Source organism: Sorex araneus, chromosome 4 (assembly GCF_027595985.1).
Source record: "Sorex araneus isolate mSorAra2 chromosome 4, mSorAra2.pri, whole genome shotgun sequence".
Taxonomy (NCBI): Eukaryota; Metazoa; Chordata; class Mammalia; order Eulipotyphla; family Soricidae; genus Sorex; species Sorex araneus.
In genome coordinates this window covers 215,667,054-215,692,059 of record NC_073305.1, presented here as the reverse complement: position 1 = coordinate 215,692,059, position 25,006 = coordinate 215,667,054, and the positions used below count along the sequence as shown (strand labels likewise).

Sequence of the window (25,006 nt, the reverse complement as noted above, 5' to 3'; positions counted from 1 at the left end):
ACGGGTGTCCCTGATGTATGACACGACAGGTTAAAGGGTCCAGACAGGCAAGTACAGTTTCTTGACTTAACAGATTTGGCCGGGGAAGCTTGGTTTGTTCTCCAGATAAGCCGCAGACTCGTGGCACCGTTCCTACACGATACCCGGTCAAAATAAGTCATTAACAGTAAGTTTCCCCAGGAAGTAGAAGATTGTTTAATATACGGTGCATTTTTAAAGTTTCTTTTTAAGTATATTTAGAACTACAAAGCAGAGCGGAGGGGAACTGAGCCACATTGGAAACGTGGCTTTTGCCAAAATGAGCGGAATGTAAGTCTGAAATCTTTTTAAACTAAAAAAGGCCATTAGGGTGCTGCCTGGCTGTTTAGCTGCGGGGCCTGAGGCCTGAGGAAGCGAGGCGGTGGCGGGGACAGGCGGGAGCCCCCCCGCCCCCCGCTGCCACTCTGTGTCAGCCGGCCTCGCGCCCCGCGCCCGCCGGGCCTTTCTGGAGAGCAGCCCTGTCCACTCGCGACTCTGCACGTGGCCTGGCCCGTGCGCCACGCTCCCGCGGCGGAGTGTCTGTGGATTTCCCACCTCCAGAGCCTCGGAAGTCAGCCTCCCCCGCCGAGAGTGTGGACTCGGGGCCAGTGCTCGCTGCAGATGGGCTGGGGGCTCCTCTGCCTCTCGCGCTCTCACAGAAGTTTCTCAAGGGGCCACATGTGTAGCCCCCGTAAATGGAGGCTGTGGCCTGGGGAGGGGCAGGAGAAGGGTCGGGAGGGAGCCAGGAGGCGGGGGAGGCTGAGCCAGGCTCTGGGCGTCTGCGCGCCCTCCGGGTCTGCCTCAGACACGTTATTCCAGGACAGGCTCCACATGCAGGCCGGGCACTGTGGGCCAGACCCAGGCTGGCACTAGCACGCTCCTCCTAGCAAAGGAGCTCGGCCCGTGCCCGCTAACGGGGAAGAACTGAGTCCCAGAGTGTGGGCCGGCGATGTGTCTGTCCCCTCTTCCTGACGGAGACGGAGCCAGCTGCTTCCTCAGTCCTGCCAAAGGCCAAACCTCCTTCACCCAACCCAGTTCCTCGTGCTTGGTTTGGAAAAACGTGAGACAGTCTATCGCGGTAACCAAACAACCCACTGACAGCGAACCAGTGGGAACGCATCGCGGAGGTCTTAGTCAACAACAGTATTTTTTTAACTGTTGTGATGTGTCCTAAGTAGCAGTTGGTATTTCATCACCAGGTACCTGCGTGCCTTCCTAGGGGCACAAGTGCCGGGTACTGGACCAGATACAAGGGTAGACACAGCAGCCCCATCCCAACCCCGACAGACAGACAGACAGACAGTGCAGTGTGTGCCAGGAGAAGCATCACCGGAGTGTGCCTGGGGGCTGTGGAGAGCAGAGACCGAGAGCCGGGAGGGAGGGGGCGGGTGGGGCTGCAGGAAGACAGTGGGCGTCTCCTCTGGCAGAGCAGAACCCCCCTGCCCCAGCAGAACCCCACATCCGGGGATTGGTGGTGGCTCTAAATTTGTTTTCAATTTGGGGGATTTGGGAAGCTACTTCCTGGTTCTTGGAGCACCTACAACAGACCACGTCAGCTGTTTCATTTGGTGCCAGGGGCAGGAGGTTGGCCCGCAGCCAGTGGTGCTCAGGGACCCCCGCAGTGCTGGGGACAGAAGCCGGGCCTTTCTGCTGCAAAACGTGCTCCAGCTGCAGACTTCACCTGCCCAGTATTTTACCTAGAGCCACGTTCGGAATAATTTTCTGCACCATGGCTTGCTGATGAACTTCTTTTCAGATGAAGTCATTATAAACTATGAATATAAAAAAAAGGAAAAAGGCTTTGGTAACTTTTAAATGGAGTTCTTTACCTGAAGAGGGGATATCCACTGCATTTTCAAAATAAAAATGCCTTACTTTAAAATTGGACTGGAGCAATAGCACAGCGGGTAGGGCATTTGCCTTGCACGCGGCCGACCTGGGTTCGATTCCTCTGTCACTCTCAGAAAGCCCGGCAAGCTACCGAGAGTATCCCGCCCACACGGCAGAGCCTGGCAAGCTACTCGTGGCGTATTCGATATGCCAAAAACAGTAACAAGTCTCACAATGGAGACGTTACTGGTGCCCCCTCGAGCAAAATCCATGAACAAAGGGACAACAATGCAACAGTGCTACTTTAAAGTTATATGAAAACTCGTATGATTCAGTTTTTCAGGGTTTTCTTTACCCCTAGAGATACATAGCTTTAAATTTGGATTTTCATTAAAACATTTTTCTGTCTTTACATATTCCAATCGATTTTTTTTAATGATTATCTGCATTAGTAGTGAAACACACTCAAGCTTTCCCATACTGAATACACAGTGTGTGAGCATCTGCACAGGGGACCCGGGTAAATGTTCGTTGAGTTTGAAATGCTGATGGTCTAAGCCTCGGAGTAAAGGAACAGTGCAGCAGAGGAAAGTACGTTCTTAGCAGCAGGATTTCTTGGCTAAAGGGAATACGTGGATGTTCCCATGACTTTTTAAGTGTGTTTAGAATATTGCTTTTCAAAAAATAATAATAAAATTTTTGTTGTACATTGTTTTCTAAAATGCTTTGAAATTTTCCAAAATGCCAGTTTCCCAGGGGCTGTGCATGCCATCCCCTATCATTGGCTCGCGGGAGAGCAGCTCGCCCGAGGGAGCCGCGGTCACATGTCCCCATTCTCCTCTTCTCAAAAACAGCAAAGCCATCCCAAGAACCCGAACGACAAACACCGGAGCAAAAAGTGCAAAGACCCCAAGCCCCGGGTGAAGAAGCTGAAGTACCACCAGTACATCCCGCCCGACCAGAAGGGCGAGAAGCACGAGCCGCAGATGGACTCCAACTACGCGCGCCTGCTGCAGCAGCAGCAGCTCTTCCTGCAGCTGCAGATCCTGAGCCAGCAGCAGCAGCACTACAACTACCAGACCATCCTGCCCGCGCCGCTCAAGTACGGGGGCCGGGCGGGGCAGGCGCGCGGCTCCACGCGGTCACTGCAACCGCTCCCGTCCCGGGGGTGCTGGGGGGCTGCGCTCTGACGGCTCCCGTTCCCCCCTCACCCGAGGGAGCAGTGCCCGGGCCACACAGTCGGGGCAGCCTGCGGCTGTCCATTCTGGCCGCGGGTGGGGGCTCCAGGGAAGGCGCCGAGGTCCGAGGCAGGGATGTCTTGCCTGTGGTGGTGGTGAGAGAGTTGGTGAGAGGCGAGAGCTGTGATGAGAGTGGTGAGCGATGCTGAGAAGGCTGGAAGCAGAAGATCTAGTGTAAATAGTCGGTTCGGTTGGATTTGGGTCATCAGTGCTCAGGTCTCTGTGCTCACTCCCGGCAGGCTGAATGGGGGGCTCGGGGAGGACATGTGGTGCCAGGGATGGAACCTGGCTTTGTGCACAAAATGTTCCCTACCCACTGTTCTCTCCCTCCAGTCCCCTGGTTTGGATGTTTAAGACAGAAAAGCATGAAAGTGGATGGAGGGCCCAGGAAAGCTGCTGGATAGGCTAGATATTCGTATGGGAACTAATAACAGAACGAGAGCAAGTGCAGAGGAAGAAGTAAGCGATGCCTGTTTACTGGTGATGAGGAAATAGCTCAAACAAAGATCTGTTAATTTTTTTAACAACCTGGGAGACAAAACTCTACAGAAGCACCTGCTCGGGGTGGAAGACTTTAGAATCTTCATGTAGTAGATGTTCCAGAGTTATGTAAAATCAAAACTGGAAACTCCAACTGCAAGAAAGTAGTTTGACACTGATACAGAAGGGGAGTTTGGAAGCGGGAGAACCAGTTTGGAATTGGGCAGGGATTTAGAGGCAAGACGATGAAAGATGCTAGGAAGTAAGTCTGTGCTGGGTGTGCGAGAGACAACAGGAAGTCTTGGTGACCAGTGACTGTGGAGAAGGAGCGTGGGGCCCAGTGTGAGCCCAGCCAGGGGGCAGAGGAGGGAGGAAAGGCGTGAGCAGCCCACCTAGCTACTTCCCCTAGGCTCCAAAGGAAACTGCTACTGACAGAGCAAAGATACGAACACAGAGACCCTGTCTCACATTTCCCTCACTTTTCAAGAGCTATTCAGCTCCGGAAATGCAACTTCTAGGGCCAGGGAGGTAGTAGAGTGGGCAGGGCATTTGCCTTGCACACGGCGGACCCAGGTTCGATCCCCGCATCCCTGAGCACCTCCAGGAGTAATTCCTGAGCACAGAGCCAGGAGTAACCCCTAAGCATCACCAGGTGTGACCCAAAAACGCAAAAAAAAAAAAAAAAAAGAAAGAAAGAGAAAAAAAACTTCCAGCAAAATCTCATAACTGCTCAGTTTATGATGACATGATCGAGAAAAACGTAACATTTTCTACACATAAACTGGCCACTCCTCTTCGAGAAATAAGAAGAGGCTTGAGACTGAAGGAACCTGAAAGGAGATTTTCCTCATGTGATGATGACTGAGCCACCTCTTTGAATCCAAATACCTGCCGACGAGACCTATTAGTCATCGGGACTTTTCTGTGAAGTGCAGAGATCCCAGACATCGGGCAGAGACGAGGGAGAGAGGACACTTGTAGCATGTTATTGTTTCGAGAGCAAGAGGCCGGGTGAGCTGTTGATGTTGGAAGGGACCCAGGGCGGGCCAGAGAGCGCTGGACGAGGATCAGAGACACGCTGCTTTATAGCCTGTCCAGAACCTCTGGAGCGTCCTCCAGGCCGCGGCCTCCGCTGGCAGCAAGCACAGGGACGGTAGGAAGGCCACTCACGTGCGCCACCCGGTGCACCGCCCACCCTCCTCCTCCCACCACGATTGGCCGGTACTCCCGACCCTCTTCCCACACCAGGAGACCAGGTCACGGAAACGGTGCTCTTGTTCAGCTTCTCCGGGAAAGAGTCTGGTGGGGCTTGGGGGACCATGTGCGATGCCGTGGATCGAACCCGGGTCAGCCGCATGAAAGCAAGTGCCCGGCCGCTGTCTCACTCTGTCCCATCTCTCTGAACTCGAGGGCCACAGTGACCCCGGTCCAAAGGCCTGCAACACACACATTTTCTCCCCCTGTTGTTTTTTCTTGGGAAGTACAGATTGTCGTTTTTGTTGCTGTTATTTTATGTGCTCAATTATGCACTGTACCTTAATCATGTTGATGAATATTACAGAATCTCAACAACAACAAAAAGCACAAGTAGAACAATTATTTGACTTGTGTCTTGTGAAGGAAATGTCAAAAGCTCACAAGCTTTTTTTAATAAAGCCCCCAAAATCACCTAGTCCGTGACGGTGCAGCATAGCTGTAATATTAAAATTTCATGGGGAGCATGAGTAAGAAAAAATTGTCAAAAGGCTTCGTGAGAAACAATAAAAATTCATGTTAAGAAACTCTTTTTAATAGGGTCTGATACTTCAAAGTATTTGTCATCTAAACTGCTTCATCTCTAATACTTCAAGAAAATTCAGGCAGGTTCCAAAAAAGACCCAAATGAAAGTCAGAAGTTAGCTTTAAAGGGCCTGAAGTTGGCGTCCGAGGGTCAGAGTGATTGTGCAGCAGGCAGGGCACCTGCCTTGCACGCAACCAATAGATTCCCTCCCCGCACCCAGTCTGTCCCTGGAGCACCAGCGGGACGGATTCCTGAGTGCAGAGCCAGGAGGGGCCCCTGAGCATCGCTGGGGATGGCCCAAAAGATAGGCTGCCTGAAACTCCTCTGAAACACGGTTCCGCATCACGCCCCGGGCATGACCTCAGCGCAGAGTGGGGAGGTGAGAGTTCCTGGCCCCGGGCCATGATGCACCGGCTAGGTGGAAGGCCTGAGGCGCAGTGAAGCCCTGTCTGCACGGGGCCTTCCAGCCCCGGCACCTCTGTCAGGGCTGTGGTCAGTCACCCGAAACGGAACTACCGAGCTCGGGCTACCACAGGTGGAATGAGCAGTGGGCCCAGCTCTGACGTGGAGAAGGGGGGTGTGAAAAGTATTCGAAAAGGTCCCCAACTTTGACAGCTGCTTCGCCAATCTTTTAGAGTAATTTTTAAATGAAGTGTAACTTACCAAGACGTCTGTAAATCCCAAGTGAAAACGGCAAAGCACGCACACCCGTCGCCCTGAGTCAAGAACTGGGAGAGCACGGTGGGCGGGCACCTGCCTGGTATGTGGCTGGCCCAGCCCAGTATGCCCCCACCGCCCCCCCAGCCTGCCAGGAGTAATCCCTGCACGCAGCGAGAAGCCCTGAGCACCATCGTGTGTGGCCCAAAACACAGAAGTAACCAGCCAGGTCAGCGCAGTCCAGGCCTCCCCCCGGGCCACGGCTGCTGTCCTCTGTTCAGCACCGCCTTGCTGGCTGTACTGTCCTCAGTCCTTGGTGCAGGCGCTGGCGTTTACCGCCAGTCACAGTTCCAGCGGGCAGTGGCAGCTTTCTGGTGGGTGTGCTCAGAGCAATGTCGAGTCAGAGTCAGAACGTGTGTGTGTGTGTGTGTGTGTGTGTGTGTGTGTGTGTGTTGACCAAGGAAGGTGACTGCTGTATCTGTGTGTGTGTGTGTGTGTGTGTGTGTGTGTGTGTGTGTGTGTGTGTGTGTGTGTGACTGCTGCATCTCTGGGCGTGTATGTGACTGCTGCATCTCTGGGCGCGCGCGCGCTTGTGTGTGTGTGTGTGTGTGTGTGTGTGTCTCGACAGCCAAGGAAGGTGACTGCTGGGCCAGTTCAAAGGTTTGCTGCCGCTTTTTCCTTTAATCTATTTTACAAGACATTTTGTACGTGTCAGCCTTTGTCCAGAATATGTCATTTAAGTATCGTCCCTGGCTTGACTTTTCACTCCCTTAGTGAAAGTTAGTGCTTTTGTGTCCTGTGTAAAATAGAGTTTCCAAAGGCCAAGGTTATTTTCTAAAATTGTTTTTGTAATTGTTGGGGGGGAACAATGTGAGTTGTAAGGGCCCATCAGGAGCCTTTTCTGTATGGTATTTTCAGTTTGGCCCAGTGTTGTTTGCAGAAAGGTGTTGCGGTTATTGGTGGCGGCACCCAGGATGAACCCAGGCTCCCACGAGTGCTCTCCATCCTTTCTGGGGGTCACCTTAGATAATGCAGGGGGTTAATTCTGGGTCCTTTAGTCGCTCTCTTGCTTGTCCTTCTGTTCTTTCGACAATGGCACAGCATCCAAAGAAACCTGGTTTGCAAGGAGTTTGGGTATCTGCTCCTGTGAGTCTTCCAGGCTTATTTTTCTGCTCAGAGGATGCCAAGGTCGTCCTTGGTCCTTTGTACTTGCATATGAGGTCAGAATCACCTTCTACATTCTGACAAGCAAACAAACACAACCCACAGAGACTCCTATTAGGGTCTGCTTTGGTTAACTTCTTTCTAATACTGAATCTTCCGATCCACTGCCTTGGTGTTTTTCTCACCCTAAGTCCACAGACTGTTAGCAGGAGCGGTCAGGGCCAGGAACGATTAGGGTATAAACTCTGGTTTTCTCTTTAAGGCCACTCAGTGACAAGAACAACAACAGTGGGAACTCGGCTCTGACCAATACCATACCCAGCACCCCGAGGCAGACAACACCTGCTCCCGGGAGAAAGCCAGGAACGCTGCCCTCGAGCCTGGATGACTTAAAGGTGACGAGTCCAAGTGGGGTTTAGTCCCCCTATGTGCCACACCTGACATGACTTCCCAATGTGTCCGGCACATGTCGGTCACTGAACACGGACATTCACCCTTCGCAGTGACCTGACAGGCCCTTGGGGAGGGCGTCGTTTTCATGCCTGTTCTTCAGCTCACACCCGGGGAGGCAGCGTGCTCCAGACGCTGGCTCCTGTTCTTTCCTGCTCAACGCCACGTTTGGGCAGGGTAGAGAAGGAAAGGGCTGACGGCACATGATCTCCAGGGTCAGGGCCCTTGCGTTTCCCTTGCTTCTGGCATTTGATCTATAGATTCAGTCTCTGCCTCGATTTCATCTGTAAGGAGATCAATACCCCCTCACGTGTCTGTTAACCAAAAGAATAAAACACATCCAGCCATGTCTGTCACATGGTGATTATTCAGTGAACACAGCTGTGATCCCTCCTAGTAAGAAGGTCCTTAGACATCCAGAGGAATTGCCCTCGCTGCTCACTGCTTCTCTGCTTCTCCACGCACGAGGACAGCACCCTCACGGTACACAGGGACAGGCATACCCCCTTTCCCAGACAGGATGTGAAGGGCGTGGACCCAAGTGGATCATCTGATGTGTTTGTACTTCCAGGTGTCAGAACTGAAGACAGAACTGAAGCTGAGGGGCCTCCCGGTGTCGGGCAGCAAACCGGACCTCATCGAGCGCCTGAAATCCTACCAGGAAATGAACAGCGGCAGTGCGGCCGGGGGCGTCGTGGCCGTGTCCACGTCGGCCATCGTTACCAGTGCCCCAGAAGTCTCTGTGGCACTGCCGGTGACGACACTCCACAACTCGGGGACTGGTGCGGGCTCCACCTTCAAGGCAGAGCTGCCCGCTGGGGGAGCTGGCGGCACCGCCCACGTGGACAGCGCCCACTCCCCGCTGCCCATCTCGCCTTCCCCCTCAGAACAGTCCAGCCTCAGCACCGAGGACACGAACATGACCGACACGCTGACGGAGATCATGACCATGATGTCCCCCTCGCAGTTCTTGTGTTCGTCTCCGCTGCGGGTGGCCAGTAACGAAGACAGCCTGAGCCCCACCAGCAGCACCCTGTCCAGCCTGGAGCTGGACGCGGCCGAGAAGGACCGCAAGCTCCAGGAGAAGGAGAAGCAGATCGAGGAGCTCAAGAGGAAACTGGAACAAGAGCAGAAGCTGGTAGAAGTTCTGAAGATGCAGCTCGAGGTCGAAAAGCGAGGGCAGCAGCAGCAGCAGCAGCAGCGGCGGCCCTCCGAGACCCCGGCCAGTGCCCCCCCTAATCCCGACACCAAGTCAGAGCAGAAGCACAGCACTTCCCCCATCAAAGACGAGACCCCCCTCCCTGACTGCTCCAGCTCCAGGCAGCCCGCCCTGGTGGCCGGCCACCCTGCGCCCCAGCCCCTCCCCGTGGCCGCCCAGACCCTCGTTGCCAAGAAGGTGGTCATCAAGCAGGAGGTGGCCCCAGCAGAGCAGCAGGGCGTCATCCCCAAGTTCTACGTCAGTCCCCAGGGGCAGCCGCCACCTGCCCTGGTGGCTCCGCCTCAGGCGCTGCTGACCACGCAGACGGCGCAGCTGCTGCTGCCGGTGTCCATCCAGGGCTCCAGCGTCACCTCTGTGCAGCTCCCCGTGGGCAGCCTCAAGCTCCAGGTGCGATGCGTGTCCTCCCTCTGTCCTGCCCGGGTGCTCCCTGGGCACTGGGGACAGTTCGAGTGTAGAGTGGGGGCGAGGCACTGGGCCAGCACCAGATGCGGTCTCTGAGCTCGGAGGCATAAGTAACCCTGTACTGTGGCCCCCAAACAAACACAGGGAAAAGTCAGTAGTCCTGCCCAATGCCAGTAGATAGCTGCTGTTTGTATGTTGTGTGTGTGGGGGGGGGGTGGATAACCAGACCTGGTGGTGAGCGGGGCCGACTCCTGGCTGCTCGGGCAGTTTTCACACAGGTACTCGGGTATCTGCCTCTGCCCCCGAAGATCCCCCCGCAGCTCAGCAGCGGAGGTCTTGAAAGGTCTGGTTAACTGCCCCGAGACAGCCAGCATTCAACTCAGGCTTCTGCTGACAGAACTTACCTGCTGGGCCCCGCCCTTCGCCTTCCTCTACCTAGTGTGGCTCTTGAGACACCACCGATGTGAAGACACCCACATTAAAGAAAGCGTGGCGGGGCTGGAGCGATAGTTCAACGGGTAGGGCGTTTGCCTTGCACACAGCCGACCAGGGTTTGATTCCCAGCATCCCATAGGGTCCCCTGAGTGCAAAGCCAGGAGTAACCCCTGTGCATCGCTGGGTTACCAAAAAGCAAAAAAAAAAAAAAAAAGAAAAAGAAAAGAAATCATGGCCACAAATCCAGGGGCAGATTCTTTTTTTTTTCCCCGCTTTTTGGATCACACCTGGCAATGCACAGGGCTTAGTCCTGGCTCTGCACTCAGGAATGACTCCTGACGGTGCTCAGGGGACCATATGGGATGCTGGGAATCGAACCCAGGTTGGCCATGTGCAAGGCAAACGCCCTCCCCGCTGTGGATCCTGCCCCGTGGATTCTTGCCCCTGCCCCATGGATTCTTGAACAGAGACAGGAAAAGACCCACTGAGCTTTCAAGGAAAGAAAGCTTTTTCCCATTAATGCAGATGTTCTAGGCTCAGAAAGGTGCCAGGGCCTTGTGTGTGCCCAGATCTGCACACACACACAGCTGCAGGCAGGGATGGGCACGGGCAGGCCTGCCCAGATGCGTCGTTGCTCCGGAAGCTGCCGCAGTACCCAACAGAACTGGCTGGAGCTGGTAGAAAGTTTCTACTTGAGCTTCCCAGCTTCCCTCCCTTGCGAAAGGAAAGCGTAGCCACCCAAGAAATGACAAGTGCGTGAAAGGACCTGCCATCACCCTGGTTCGGATTCGTGAAGGCGCATACTGACACACCCCAGCATCAGGGTGTGTCTGAATATCCGTCTCCCTCTCAGACACGCACCAGGCGGCCAGTCTGCACGTGTCTCTCTTTGTTGACAGTGACGTGTTTCTGCCCCCTAGACTCCGCCACAGGCTGGGATCCAGCCGCAGCCGCAGCTGGCCACCACAGCCCTGTCAACAGGCCTGGCGCAGCCCGGACCCCAGAAGCAGGACACGTTCACACCACACGTGCTCACTCAGCCCCCGCAGGTCCGAAAGGTGAGGACAGGAGCAGCATCTGGGGCCCTGCGGGCTGGTCGGGCCTGGCCGCGGGCAGGCAGGATGGGAGGTGCGGGGTATCCGGCTGGCTGGGGAAAGAAAGCTCCCTGGCCTTGTCTTAATGGTGTAAAAAAAAATTTCAAAAGGGGACAGGAGTGATAGTGCGGTGGGAAGGACACTTGCCTTGCACGCAGCTGAGCCAGGTTCAATCCCCGGCATCCCACACGGCCCTGCCAGGAGTGATCCCTGAGTGCAGCGCCAGGGGTAACCCCTGGGCATCACCAGGTGAGGCCGAAAACAAAAATGGTTTCCAGAGAACTTTTAGGGGCCAGGAGCAGCACAGCGGGTCGGGCACTTTTTCCCTACACAGAGCCGACCCAGGCTCAATCCCCAGCATCCCATACTGTCCCCTGGCCACCGCTAGGTATGGCCCAAAAGTGAAAAAAGAATTTTTTCAAATTCAGAATTTATTTGTATTTCATATAAACTTTAATAATGGGGGGCAAGAAGGAGGCAGTGCTGTTCCCTGAGGAAAACTCTGGGCAGAGCACTGGCACGGTGTACAGGGCGCTTGCCTCGCTGGCGGCCAACCGAGGTCCGACCTCCAGCATCCCATGTCAGCCCCCACTGAACTCCGCCAGAGAGGATTCCTGAGCACCACAATATATGGCCCAAAAAAACCAGACAATTAGAAAGGAGCTGCAGTCTGTGGAGACAGCTGTGGTTCCGTGTGCTCTCTTCACATCCAAGAGCCAGCAGCATTTCCTCCTGACCAGTAGATGGCACCACATGCACATCCCTCCTGCAGACACCTGACTCCAGCAACTGGCATCCAGATAATGAAGGGGCTCTGCGGGGCGGCTGGAGGGACAGTCAGCCTGCCTCCCTCTGGGTACCAGGCCCACTACCCCGCGCTTCCAGGGGGGCTCTTCTGGGGGACTCAGGACTCAGGAAGTCAAGAGTTTGTATCACTTGATCTGGGCTCAGAATAACAGTGTAGTCACACTGTAGCACTTTGCATGAGTGGGCACCAGTAACGTCTCCACTGTGAGACTTGTTACTGTTTTTGGCATATCAAATACACCACGGGTAGCTTGCCAGGCTCTGCCGTGCGGGCGGGATACTCTCAATAGCTTGCCGGGCTCTCCGAGAGGGACGGAGGAATCGAACCCGCATTTGCCGCATACAAGGCAAACACCCTCCCCGCTGTGCGACCGCTCCAGTCCAGTGTTGAAATATCCCACCTCTTCTGGCTTTGGGCAGACAGCTGTAGATGGGCGACATCAGCAACAGGAGGTGGCACTCGCCACGCAGAGGCGGTGCTGCCGGGCTGAGCCTCGGGGGCGGCCACCCGGCTCCCTCGGGCCTAGGCCGCAGTGGCAGAGCATGAGAGGATCCCCTTCGTTACAGGTTTTCACGAACTCAGCACCCAGCCCCGTGCTCTCCTACCAGTGCCCTCCTGCCCCCGCGGCCCAGCAGCCCTTCGTCAACAAGACGTGCACCGGCGTCCTTCAGCCCCGGGGCGCCGCGCTCCCAGCCCTGCAGAACGGGCCGCACACGCCCAAGAAGGTGAGCCGAGGCCGGAGAGGGATGGCGGGCAGGTTCCACGCCCCGCGGCGGGCACAGCGCTCACGTGCCCCCTCCGGTCTCCCACAGCCCAGCTCGCCCCCGCCCCAGCAGTTCATCGTCCAGCACTCTCTGTTTGGGAGCCCGGTCCCCAAGACCAAGGACCCGCCCCGCTACGAGGAGGCCATCAAGCAGACGCGCAGTGCCCAGCCTTCCCTCCCGGAGGTAAGGCAGTGTCCAGGCACACGCCAGGCAGGGCGCAGGTGTCCGGGCCACGAGCCGCAGGCATCCTGGGGTGGTGCCGACAGGCAGCTGCTTCCCGCGTGGAAGGAAGAGAGCGTGTCACCTGCATGCTTCTCTAGCTCCGGCTGAGCGAGGGTGATCGCCTGTGAGGGGGAACTGCGTTTCAGAACCAGGTTACAACATTCGCCAAAGAACCAAAACCAAAGTGTCAGTCTAGACCGTCTTCCCAAAGGTCCAAGAGAAGTTACCAGGGGAGTGAAGATGCTGTCAGGGGCAAAGGCTTAACCCCATGTTTAAGAAAACTGAAAGGAACTCACTCTTCTAGCCATGTTCTCCCCGGGAAATTTAGTTCGCTTGCTTGTCTCTTTCTTTGTTTGATTTTCGGGCCCGACAGGGTGATGCTCAGGGAATCATATGGGATGCCGGGGTCAAACCCAGGTTGGCCCCATGCCAGGCAAATGCTCTTCCCGCTGTCCCATCGCCCTAACCTCCTGGTCTCTTCTTTGCTTATTTCCACTACAAAGAAACCTGTATGTTTACTCACACATACAGGAGTAAACACATACTTCTTTCTTCTCACATCTTACTGAATACATTTCAATCAAAATTACCTTGTAGGAAGGAAGGGAGGAAATTGAAAGGGGTAACACAGTCATCCGGACCCGAGTCTCACGGGCAGGTCATCAAGTCCCATTTCGTGATGTACATCACCCACGTTAGCCCACCCTTGCCGACAGGAATTCTGCTGGTTACTGGCCTCTGGTTCACGTCTATAGACTGAGGGGCACCAGACTGCAAGAATTCTGAGATTCCTAACAGACAGGTGGCTCGACTTCCGGTTTCACGGCTGGTGATGGAAGGCCCTGACAGCTCAGCCCTAGTCAGAGCCTGAGAAGGAGGCCACATCTGTTGCTTCATGCCAAACACGACCATGTTTCGGATCCGTAACACCTAATCCCAACATGCAAGGGAGGCAGCTGATGGAACGTGAGAGAAGGAAATGTTTATAACGAGTGAAAGCCTATGGAACACAGATAATTATGGAAATTATGTCTTTAAAGAATGAAATGGAGGGGGCTGGAGTGATAGCACAGCGGGGAGGGCGTTTGCCTTGCATGCGGGTTCGATTTCCAGCATCCCATTTGGTCCCCTGAGCACCGCCAGGGTTGATTCCTAAGTGCAGAGCCAGGAGTGACCCCTGTGCATCGCCAGGTGTGACCCAAAAGAATGAAATGGAGGGCCAATGAGACAGCGCAGAGGCCGACCCCATTCTACCCTGGGCAGCACACATGGTCGGTCCCCTGAGCGCCACCAAGGACCAGATTAATCAATAGACTCGATCCAGTCTGAGTAGGTTTTGGGGGGACATGTTAAGGTACCAAGGCTCAGAGACCTGCTATTCAGTGTCCCGCGGTCCCACATGGCCTGGAGAGGCTGAGGTGGGGGAGAAGTGAGGGCTGAGTCTTTCCCGTTCACGTACAACTCAGCTCTGTGGCACTCGGTGAATATCAGCCGGATAAATGGAACAGACCTGTCAGTCAAAGCAGTCAAATTCTTGAAAGCACAGAGAGAACCCCACTAGATGAGTGGGTGACTTAGCAACAGCACTTCTGCAAGTTCTTTTGGGGGGTTGGGGGGCGGGTACAGGTAAGTCAACACACTGATCTGGGGCTGCAGCTCACACTGAGCCTCAGCCAGGCGGAATCGGCCAGTGGCAGTCCCATCCCTGTCACCGTGACAGCCCCAGGTCCTCTCTGTACTCTTGGGAGCCCTCCACTCCCCGACCCACCCTCAAAATAACACTGTTTAATGGGGGAAAAGTGAAGGAATTGCCAACCCAGAATTCAACATATTTTCAGGTAAATAAAAATTCAGATCTCAAGTTCCCTGTACCACAAGAAATAACACTGTTCTGAGAGACTCTTCCCCAAATACACTGATTGTAAAACTTGGGTTTACGGTGCTTACGGGCTTTTTACATTTTCTATGCAGCGATGTATACTGCAGGGACACGAACATACAAGCAGGCCTGTAGAAGTTCAGATGCTGAGACGCACACAAGGGGCTCAGGCGTGAGTCTCGGCCCAGTCCCCAAGCACCATCAGGTGTGACAACATGAAAATTCCTCCAGAATTCTTTTCTTAATTGCTGTGGCCCAGCTGTGCTAAGGGCCAAAACCAGTGCCTCACACGTGTGCTTCCACTCCCGGTGTGTTGCTTACCTGTACCCACCCTCTGAGCCCTCCGAAAGAACTGGCGGAAGTGCTGCTGCCCAGTCACCCACTCATCTAGTGGGGTTCTCTCTGTGCTTTCAAGAAATTGTCTGCCTTATCCTGCCCCCAGAATAAGTCTGAAAGGACAGGAAAGGAGGAGTGAGACGAACAGACACAAGCAACAGTAAAATTAAAGCACAGAATCTGCCAGAATGGGAGAGGAGAAGGGAAAAAAAAAAACTGGACCCAACACTCTGCTCTGTGGTGGGTCAAGAATGTCTGCAGGGCTGCAGAGGGAGTGCAGGGGGCAGGTCCTCGCCCGCACACAGTGACCCCACAGACGCCACACACACCCCCAGTAAGAGTCTTTGCCATTCTTGCCTGACTTCTAAGACGCAACCCTCCAAGGCCTCTGCCCCTGCGGTGTGGCCTGAAGGGCCCAGCCCTGGCTTCCTGCAGGGCTCTGTCACACAGCACTAGGTGACTAATGTGCGCCTCTATAAGAGGCGAGGACACTTCCGGCTGCTGCCGGAGCAAGGCATGCACGCTGGCCCGCTGTGAGCTCCTGAGACAGACTCGGGGTCACGCTCCCCCCAGCCCTCCTTAGCCTGCAAGCAGCAGCTCCCTCGCCTGACAGGACACAGAAGAGAAACCGTACACTGCTGGAGGACAGGCAGACCGGAGTGGAGTCCATCGGAAAGTAGGCATTTCTGTTTGCTTGTTGGGGCGGCGGGTTCCCTGTGCTTTGTGCCGGGAACTGTGGTCCCAGGATCTCGTCTCTTGCACTCTTGCATGCAAAATGTGAGGTGAGACAGCCATGTGTTTAAAACATTAGTTATTAGTGCAAAGGGTAGACATAGGTTTATTCTACTCATATTTACTGAAGAGAAGGTCTATATAAAGACTTGTGCACAAATCAGACTTACAAATATTCAACTTTGAAGTAGCCCAGACTTGTAACTCAGCACAAAGGACTCCTCCAGAACAGAAGGCAACAAACTCTTCCTCAGACGTGCTCTACAACAGGCATAAATCTCAAAATTATGTTGAATCAGACCACCAGTATGTGGATTCATTTACCTAAAGATCCGGAAAGTGTAAAATAACCTAATGAGAGAGCAGGCCACTGGGCACCTGTGTGTCAGGGAATGAGTAAAGCTGAGGAGACACGAGCATCTCTGGATGAGTTCTGGTTTGCACTGGAACAGATGGCGCGTCCTTTCCGGTCTGAGCGGCCTCGGCAACTGCAGCCTGGGATGCGTATGGGCCTCCTACACCCCGAACATCCCTAACTCCTAACACTGCGGTGCACGGCTCAGACCCGGGGGTGCAGTCCCTGGTGCTCCCAGATCTGTGACCGACACCCTGTCCCCCTCTCTTGCAGGTCTCCAACACACACAGCCAGCAGATGGACGACCTCTTCGATATCCTCATTAAGAGTGGAGGTAGGTCTCGAGTTCACTTCACCCACGCTTTCCTCCTGAGCTCAGGGCAGCTCTCGGTCCCGGGAACCACCTTCCTCTCCCAACTGTTGACTTTACGACATTGAAACAACTCACTAGATTATGCCCGGCGATAGTACAGTGGGCAGGGCGCTTGCCTTACACGCATCCAACCTAGGTTCAATCCCCAACATCCTGTATGTCCCCCGCCCTGAGCCCCCCAGGAGGAACCCATGAGCACTGCTGGCCCAAGGGAAAAAAAAAAGAGCCAGATATAAATTCCAGATTGAAAAGCTTCAGAATCTGTTCTGAGTATATCACAGTGATGGAATTAGAAATATTCATAATTTTGTAGCAACTGAGTTACCTAGCTGTGACTAGGAACTATTACAATTCAAATGCTATTTTGAGATATTTTAATATTTTATGGCATTCTCAAAACTCCCCTGATGCAAGCTAGCTGTTTCGTGGTGCCGGGGATGGGAACCCAGGGTCTCAGACAGCCAAGTCCTCTCTACCACTGAGCCACATCCTCTTATTCAGATTTTTAAAACATTTCTCCATAGCAACCACCACTTGATTTGAAATTATTAACCTTCACCAGAATGTTCTAGCTGACAATGATGTGCAAAGCAAGCTCCTGCTGATAACCATGCTGGCCTCACACCATAACTTACATTCATGCTGTATCTACAGAAATTTGAGTAGACATCCCAGTCCTGAATTTAAAAATTAAAAAAAATAAGAGGTTTTTCGGGGGACTGGAGAGATGATGGTGGGTAGGGCACTCACCCTTCATAGAGTCAACCCTGGTTTGATCCCCATCATCTCATATGGTTTCCTGAGCAAGGCCAGGTATAGACCAAATATTTTTCTAATAAATAAAAGGCTTGGGGCTGAAGCATTAGCACAGCGGGTAGGGCGTTTGCCTTGCACACGGCCGACCTGGGTTCAATTCCCAGCATCCCATATGGTCCCCCGAGCACCGCCAGGGGTAATTCCTGAGTGCAGAGCCAGGAGTAACTCCTGTGCATCGCTGGGTGTGACACAAAAAGCAAAAATAAATAAATTTTTAAAAGGCTTGTTGCCAAATCTGGGAATTAATAAGTATATTATTTCAACTTACTGTACAAATACCAGAGGTAATGAGAACAGAGACCAGTGGATTAAAACCCTAGTTTTATAGCTCATAATTTCAAAATCACTGTAGAAAGACAGCAGACAGACTGTCCATTCACTCACGGACCCAGGGTCAGTCCTTCCTATTCCCTACTAGAATATCCCGATGCTTTGATTATTAGGCCCATCTTTCCTTGCATATACATAAATCGTCAGATGCTCCTAAGTAAGAAGGGCATTTTTTTTTTCAAATATCTGTCACTAACAGAGCGACACTGGGGTCTACAACACTGTTCATTCGATGATCTTTGGCAAAGAGTAATACAACTAGTGCTTAGGATATCTGTCAAAAGGTTAAAAAAAATGTGAGCAAAAATTAAGCTACCCTGCCTCATTTTAATCCTAAAAGAGAGGGGATGAGCTCTCTGACCTCACGGGTATAAGGGCTCTAGATGCAGTTAGAAGCAATCAGACATGTCCCCCTTTAAAACAACCATCGTTCCAAAGGCTGTGGGGTGGCACCCTGACCCGAGCCTTCTGGGCCCACAAGTGGCTGCAGAGAGAGAAGCTGTGTGGGCTCACGGGGGTGCCACTAGCTCAGGCTGGTGACCAGAGCATCCCCGACAGCCCCAGTGGGAGACAGAGTGACCGGCACGGTCTCACGGCCTCCCTGCCCCGTTGCCTTGCAGAGATCTCCCTCCCTATCAAGGAGGAGCCTTCCCCCATCTCCAAGATGAGACCAGTGACCGCCAGCATCACCACCATGCCGGTCAACACTGTGGTGTCCCGGCCGCCCCCCCAAGTCCAGATGGCACCCCCTGTCTCCTTAGAACACATGAGCAGCTTGTCTGCCAGCCTAGAGAACCAACTCGAAGCTTTCTTGGACGGCACCCTCCCTCCGGCCAGCGACACAGCCCCGCTGCCGAGCAGCGGCGAGGACAGGGAGACCTTCTCCCTCATCGAGGACCTCCACAGCGAGCTGCTGGCGCCCCCCGGCACGCTGGACCACTCCCACTCCCCCATGGAAACCTCGGAGGCCCAGTTCGCCGCCAGCACCCCCTGCCTGTCCCTGGACCTCTCCGACTCCACCCTGGACAACATGGAGTGGCTGGACATCACCATGCCCAGCTCGGCGTCGGGACTCACCCCACTCAGTGCCGCCGCCCCCAGCATGTTCTCCGCTGACTTTCTGGACCCCCAAGATCTGCCGCTGCCGTGGGACTAAGGTCGCAGTGTCTCGGGCCCAAGCTCCTGGAGGGGTTCAGAGACAGACCAGCGGTGGCCAGAGCTGCAGCCCAGCATGGAGCCCTTCCGTTGCCGGCAGCAGCGCGGTGTGGGCCTGCTGCGGGCTCGCCCGTTTCTGCAGACTTTAGTACAGAGCGGAAAGACCTGTGGATAAGCACAGGGGAACGCGTGTGCAGAAGAGGCCCCGAGGAGTCCCGAGTGGCCCTAAGTTCCCCCGGATCCTGAACACTGAGCACACAGCTCGCTCAGCAGCCGCACTGCAGGCAGCCGGTCACTGGCACTTGGTCAGTGGCCTGCGGCGGGTGCCAGCCACTCAGCCAAGGCTCCTGGCAGAAAACCTGTGGGTCCTTCAGAAACCTACATGATTTCTATGTTGTAGTCTGTTTTGTGATTTTTGGAATCTTACTTTAGATTTCCAAATTTAAACGAAAGCTCTTTCACCATAACCACACAGTCCACTGTAAAAAGTCCAGGGATACTGAGAACACTGAAAATTCTAGCCCTGCCCTCGGCTGAGAACGAGTCTAGCGTGTGCATTAGACCCTTGTCTGCGTGCTGTGCGCAGCCTGGGCGGGGAAGCAGTGGGGTTCGAGTCTGGTAATAACTCTAATAGTTCTAAGATACTTGAGCCACGTGTTTCTCTGTGTTTAAAGACTTGCTGACTAACTTTCAGGTAACCAGGCCCATCTCAGAACCAAGGAAAGGCTTTAGCGCGAAGGGGCTTTCTGGGGAGAGGCCGACCTCACCCATTCTCAAGCTGGAGAGTGAAAAACTGGAGGTTTTCTTAATCATTTTTTTTATATATGGAGAGAGGGAAAAAGTTAGTGCTTATTTGTGGAGTAGTTTAAGAATTTTCTAAAATGCCAACTATCACAGCGTTTCCAAAAATCTTCCAAGCTAGTCATTAAAATGTAGAAGAAAATGTGGGTGAAAAACCTGAAAATTCTCCTGTTCTTACCCAGCTCCTTCTCACCGTGACCCGTGACTGGGTGGCGTTGCTGGGATTGTGTTTTACCTGACAGCTGGTCAGTTTTTCCCGCGTGTCGGTCTGCTTACACATCCACAAGCTCCATCTTTCCCTAGTCGCCCCCGAACACTGGAGCCCTCGCTTCACTGATGTGTCCCAGTGGCCCAAAGGGCACCTTCGCTGCCAGCCCCCACAGAGAGGAGGTGTCTGGGCCTGCCGGGACCCTCATTCCCTGCTTAGACTCTCGGTATCGTCTCCCGTGGCTTCGTGGCGGCGGGGCTGTGTCCATAGCTCTAGCGCACACGGGACTCAGGCGTGGGTCCACCAGCAAAGCATGTCGGCAACAGGTGCATGCTACTGTGGAGAATTATACAGCAGGCCTGCTGGGCGTGGGGCTTCTTGCTCGGATATTATTTCCGTTTAATATGAGTATTTCTGTACTACTTAAGCGATCCTATTGAAGTTTCCTATTTAAACCTGCAGTGTGATGCTCCACAAAACTGACACTATCTCCCAGCAGGGGGACACGGCGTGGCGGGCCCGGAGTGTGGTCCCCATCTGCTCCCGAACACTGACTCAGGCTTCCTCTGCCCACGACAGTCCCAGATCACTGCACAGCCCTGAGCACCAAGGCAACAATCCCTTGTGCTCTCTACGAGCGGGCATGACAGGGAGCCCATGGACCCCATGGCCCTTCCCCAGATCCAGATTCACAAGCCCCACCCCTACCCCCGCAGCAGAGATTCTGAGCACTGGAGCAGAGAACCCCGCATTATCCACACTGACTGGAAGGGCAGGGGACCGGGGACCACAGCTGCAAGTGCAGAGCCCAGCTGCGTTTCAGCTCATCTTCCAAGTGGTTGCAGTCAGAACTGGAAAATCATCAGATGCAGTCTCTCTCTCTCTCTCCATCTCTCTCTCTCTCTCTCTCTCCTCTCTCTCGCTTGCTCTCTTGCCTCTCCCCTGTCTCTCTCCCCTCTCTTTCTCTCCTCTCCTCTCTCTCGCTCATTATCTCTTGTGCACTCTCTCTCGCTCTCTTTCCCTGGTTCAGATTTCGCTAACTTGCTCTTCCTGGGCTATATTTTGTGAAGTGACTCTGCTTGGCCGTAAGCAGCCTTCAATGTCCCCCCACCCCCTTTCTTGCAGAATTTGAGGAAGTGCATCAATGCAAAAGATTTCTGCCCGAAACTTTGCGTTGGGGCCTCTAGTTCAAACAGCTGCACATGTTTACAAAGGGCCCTCCCCTCCCCGCAGACGCGTTGCTCTGTGAATCGTCCTTACTAAAGTCACGACTTTGCGGCTGCAGCATGGCAATCTCAGACCTCCCGGTGCTGCCTGAAAGCCCATCCGGTGGCATGGCAATGTCGACACAGCTGTCACGTTCAACAGAGCTTTGTGCCAACTGCTGAGACAAAGCTTTAACCGAGGTCACGGAATCACCCAGGCTCCTAACCATTACCTCTTTTCAATATGCTGTAAAGAAATCTGCTCGTTTGGTAGGAGGAAGAAGCATTTAGGAAGGGTTTAATTTCTACCAAAAGTACTTAACCTCAAGTAACCAACAGTAATGCAAACTTGCTTTAAAAGGAACCAAAGGCATTGCCAAGTATTTGCCAAAAGAAGGCACTTTTTATTTAAAATTTGAGACTAATATGATCTCAAAAAATCAATCCCAAAAAGGTATTATCCATTTAAGGTTATAATTTTCACAAAGATGTAGATATTTCTCTATTGTTTCTTTGTAAAATAGCATAGATTTGTTTTGTTGGTTTAAGAATAGTATTTAGTAGTAATGATATCAAGTTGTTTCTACGTACAAATTAGGTTTTTGTTTTTTGTTTTTTTTGCTTGCAATATAAATGCAATGTGGCAGGTGTTTCTCTTCTTATTTTCATTCTCACATTATGTCTTAGCATCTCACTTTATGAAAAAAAGAAGAAAAATACCAATCTACAGAGCCCTGCTTACTAAAGCATTAGTTTAATTAAAAAAAAAAATTATGGCAGTAGGGGTGAGGGTGATCTGTTCATGTATTGCCTTTATGTTGTTTTTTAAAAAGAAAACCATGATGCCTTTGTATTTGCTGTTTGCACCCCTGAAACCAATTCCATATCATGTCTGAATGCCATACATTTTGCACATGTACTGTACATAGGTAACGCATACTGTATTTTTATATGTGCGCACATTTATCATCAGATCTTTTGTACATAGTGGCAGTATTGTAGCTGATCGGGAAATGTTTGATATCAGCAATTTTGCATTTTTGTGTCTCAAATAAAAACCATTTTGATGTACTATGATGAGTCTTGCTATGGAGAGGAGAGTGGGTTCCCCTGGAGGGGGCGGGGGGGGGGACAGTTTGGGAGGAATTCTCATGAGACAAAACAGAAACAGGCATAACCCCAAAATCATGTCTGCAAGGAAATACCAAGTGAATAACAAGTGAGCAGGTGTGTGTGCTGGCGGGAGGGCAGTCAGGGCTAGCACAGATGCAGTGGGAATGAGCCCTGTCACCCCCAAATCCAGCTGAACCCTTAATTCAACTAGCCCACACAGCAGCTGCTTATGAAAAGAATTTTTATAGCTCATACAAAACATTCTTCTGCATCTTTTAGTAAAATGGGGTTTCACTGTTAAACAGCTGCGGGATCAGTACTGCCCCCTCCCCCCACTCGGCCTGACAGATCTCGGTGCTACCTGACTGGGAACAGGCATTGTCCCCCAGAGACAGAGCATGCAGGGCACCAGCCGGCTGCCGCACGGTCACTGGTCACTGCCCAGGGCCCCGTGGACACGATCTGGGCCAGGAAACGGCATCCCAGGAGGAGAGAAGGACAGGAGTGAGCGGGGCACAGAAACCTGAGGGGTGGCGGCGAAGTGGGGCTGCAGCTCATCCCTGAGAAGCGCTAGGAGACGGCCGGGCCCCTCGGAGCCAGGAATGCTCACCTGGTGGTTTTCTGAGGGCGACGCAGAGCCCTGAACATCCTTCAGAGTGAGGGTGCATGCCAGAGCGGTTATGAACACGGCAGCTCCCCTGGGGCTCCCTCGGTTTCCCCACAGCCAGTCCTGCACCCTAGTGGGCGGCCTGGTGACTCAGGGCCACCACACGTGTCCCGGATGGAACACACATGCCCGCCTGCTTCTGGGACGCTGTCTCGAGGGCTGTGGCTCTGGGCACCGCCGCCTCGGGGCCGGCTCCACCTTCACCAGGGGGCCAAGCCACGGTCACCGAATCCCCATCCCGTGCCAAGCAGGAGGCTGGCAGTGAGGTGGGGGCTCCGGGAGCTGCCTCTCTCAACGAGGCCCCTCCCTGCGGGCAGGGCGCAGGCAAAGCTACCGGGACAGCATCTGCTGGTGCAGTTCCAGCAGCGCCTCAGTCTTCCTCTGGCCACGGCCCCTGCCAGTCTCGGCTTCCTCCTGCGGCCTCTACCCAATTGGCTGCCCCCACCCCAGTCTTCTGCCAGGGACCACCAATGACATGGTCTTCACCTGAGGCCCCTCAGAATCTCCTGGGGTGAAGGGATAGGGGTTTAATCAGTATTTGACTGTGACTTAAACCTGAAAGCTTTGTAATTTTTTTTTCACGGTGATTCAATAAAATTTTAAAAAAAAAAAATTTTTTAAAAAAGAATCTCCTGGGGGTCACCTCCTGAGAAACTGGCTGCAAAGAGACCCACAAGGCGGTCTGACCTGCAGCTCTCGCAGTGGCATCAGTTTGCCTGACTAGGACTCACCGTGGCTCGAGAGCAGAGCTCCAAGAAAACCTCTGAAAAGTGCTCCTGCTCCCCAAGTTCAGAGTGCATCGTGTCCTGGGGGTGCGGCGAGACAAGCTCGCACGTCGCCCCACCTGAAAGGGCGCAGAGTGGCCACTTTACTCCCCGTTTCACAGGGCCACGCAGGGCCAGACCTCGCCCCTGAACTCCCGCGACCTGCTGCCCTTGTCAACATGCTCCTAACACCGCCACTCTCAGATCCACACACCACTGACGGCCAACTCAGCTCACGGCACTCAGGAGCTCCAGCCTAAGTGCTCTCTGTGGCCGCCACGATCCCACACAGAGGGTAACGGCACCCATGGCCCGGCTCTGAGAGCAGCCACCCCACCCCCACACCGGACCCACACACGCCCATCAGGACAGGGGCTTGGAGGCCACCTGGATGCATCCCAAGCCCGGGTGATCCAGGGTTGCTAGCTGCCTAGCAGAGCCAAGTGCGGGCAGCGCCCAGCTGGGCCGGGACTGTCTGATTTTCCCCCTCGTGGTGTGAAAGGGACTGCGGGCTCCGAGCAGCCCCCAGGAGCACTGCAAACTGCCCGTCTCTGTTTTAAGACCCGTCGTGGCCAGGCAGGAAGGATCCAGCGCCCCAAAGAACACCAGGCTCGATGGGAAAAGCTTCCAGGGTCTCTCACGCTGGGGAAACCAGTCACTGTCCCCGGCTTCTACTCCACACCACCCCGCAGTCTCGGCCAGCGCAATCAGGCAAGAAAAAGATCGCAAAGGCTTCCAGACCAGGAGCGGAGATGAGGGCGCTGCCTCAGACGACATAATCTTTTTTTTTTTTTTTTTACTTGTAGGCATATTTTATTTTATTTTATTTATTTTTTTTAAATTTATTTATTTTTAATTAGAGAATCACCGTGAGGGTACAGTTACAGATTTATACACTTTTGTGCTTATACTTCCCTCATACAAAGTTTGGAACCCATCCCTTCACCAGTGCCCATTCTCCACCACCCGTAAACCCAGTGTCCCTCCCACCCTCCCCAATCCCATCTCCCCCCCACCCCACCCTGCCACTGTGGCAAGGCATTCCCTTCTGTTCTCTCTCTCTAATTAGCTGTTGTGGTTTGCAATAAAGGTGTTGAGTGGCCGCTGTGCTCAGTCTCTAGCCCTCATTCAGCCCGCAACTCCCTTCCCCCACATGGCCTTCGACTACAATGTAGTTGGTGATCGCTTCTCTGAGTTGACCTTTCCCCGGAACGTGAGGCCAGCCTCGAAGCCATGGAGTCAACCTCCTGGTACTTATTTCTACAGTTCTTGGGTGTTAGTCTCCCACTCTGTTATTCTATATACCATAGATGAGTGCAATCTTTCTATGTCTGTCTCTCTCTTTCTGACTCATTTCACTCAGCATGAAACTTTTCATGCCCATCCACTTGACTACAAAATTCTTGACCTCCTTTTTTCTAACAGCTGCATAGTATTCCATTGTATAGATGTACCAAAGTTTCCTCAACCAGTCATCCGTTCTGGGGCATTCGGGTTTTTTCCAGATTCTGGCTATTGTAAACAGTGCTGCGATGAACATACATGTGCAGATGTTGTTTCGATTGTACTTTTTTGCCTCTCTGGGATATATTCCCAGCAGTGGTATTGCTGGGTCAAATGGGAATTCAATATCTAATTTTTTGAGAGTCGTCCAAATTGTTTTCCAGAAGGGCTGAACCAGTCGGCATTCCCACCAGCAGTGAAGAAGGGT

General features: G+C 53.4%; 1 protein-coding gene and 1 long non-coding RNA gene across 6 annotated transcripts in view; one reads left to right on the top strand and one right to left on the bottom strand.

Annotated features, from left to right (window-relative positions):
• MRTFB (myocardin related transcription factor B) overlaps positions 1-21,823 on the top strand; it is a 172,599-nt gene extending 150,776 nt beyond the window's left edge. For all 4 annotated transcript variants that reach the window (XM_055134845.1, XM_055134843.1, XM_055134844.1 and 1 more), the window contains 8 exons: positions 2,703-2,950; positions 7,430-7,562; positions 8,189-9,223; positions 10,594-10,731; positions 12,142-12,300; positions 12,388-12,522; positions 16,137-16,197; positions 18,003-21,823. In XM_055134845.1, the coding sequence (XP_054990820.1) occupies positions 2,703-2,950; positions 7,430-7,562; positions 8,189-9,223; positions 10,594-10,731; positions 12,142-12,300; positions 12,388-12,522; positions 16,137-16,197; positions 18,003-18,538 (2,445 nt within the window). In that variant the 3' untranslated portion in view covers positions 18,539-21,823. The remainder of the gene's footprint in view (positions 1-2,702; positions 2,951-7,429; positions 7,563-8,188; positions 9,224-10,593; positions 10,732-12,141; positions 12,301-12,387; positions 12,523-16,136; positions 16,198-18,002) is intronic.
• Positions 1-25,006, bottom strand: part of LOC129404196 (uncharacterized) — a 35,934-nt gene that overhangs the window by 7,004 nt on the left and 3,924 nt on the right. The gene's annotated exons all lie outside the window — the stretch shown is intronic.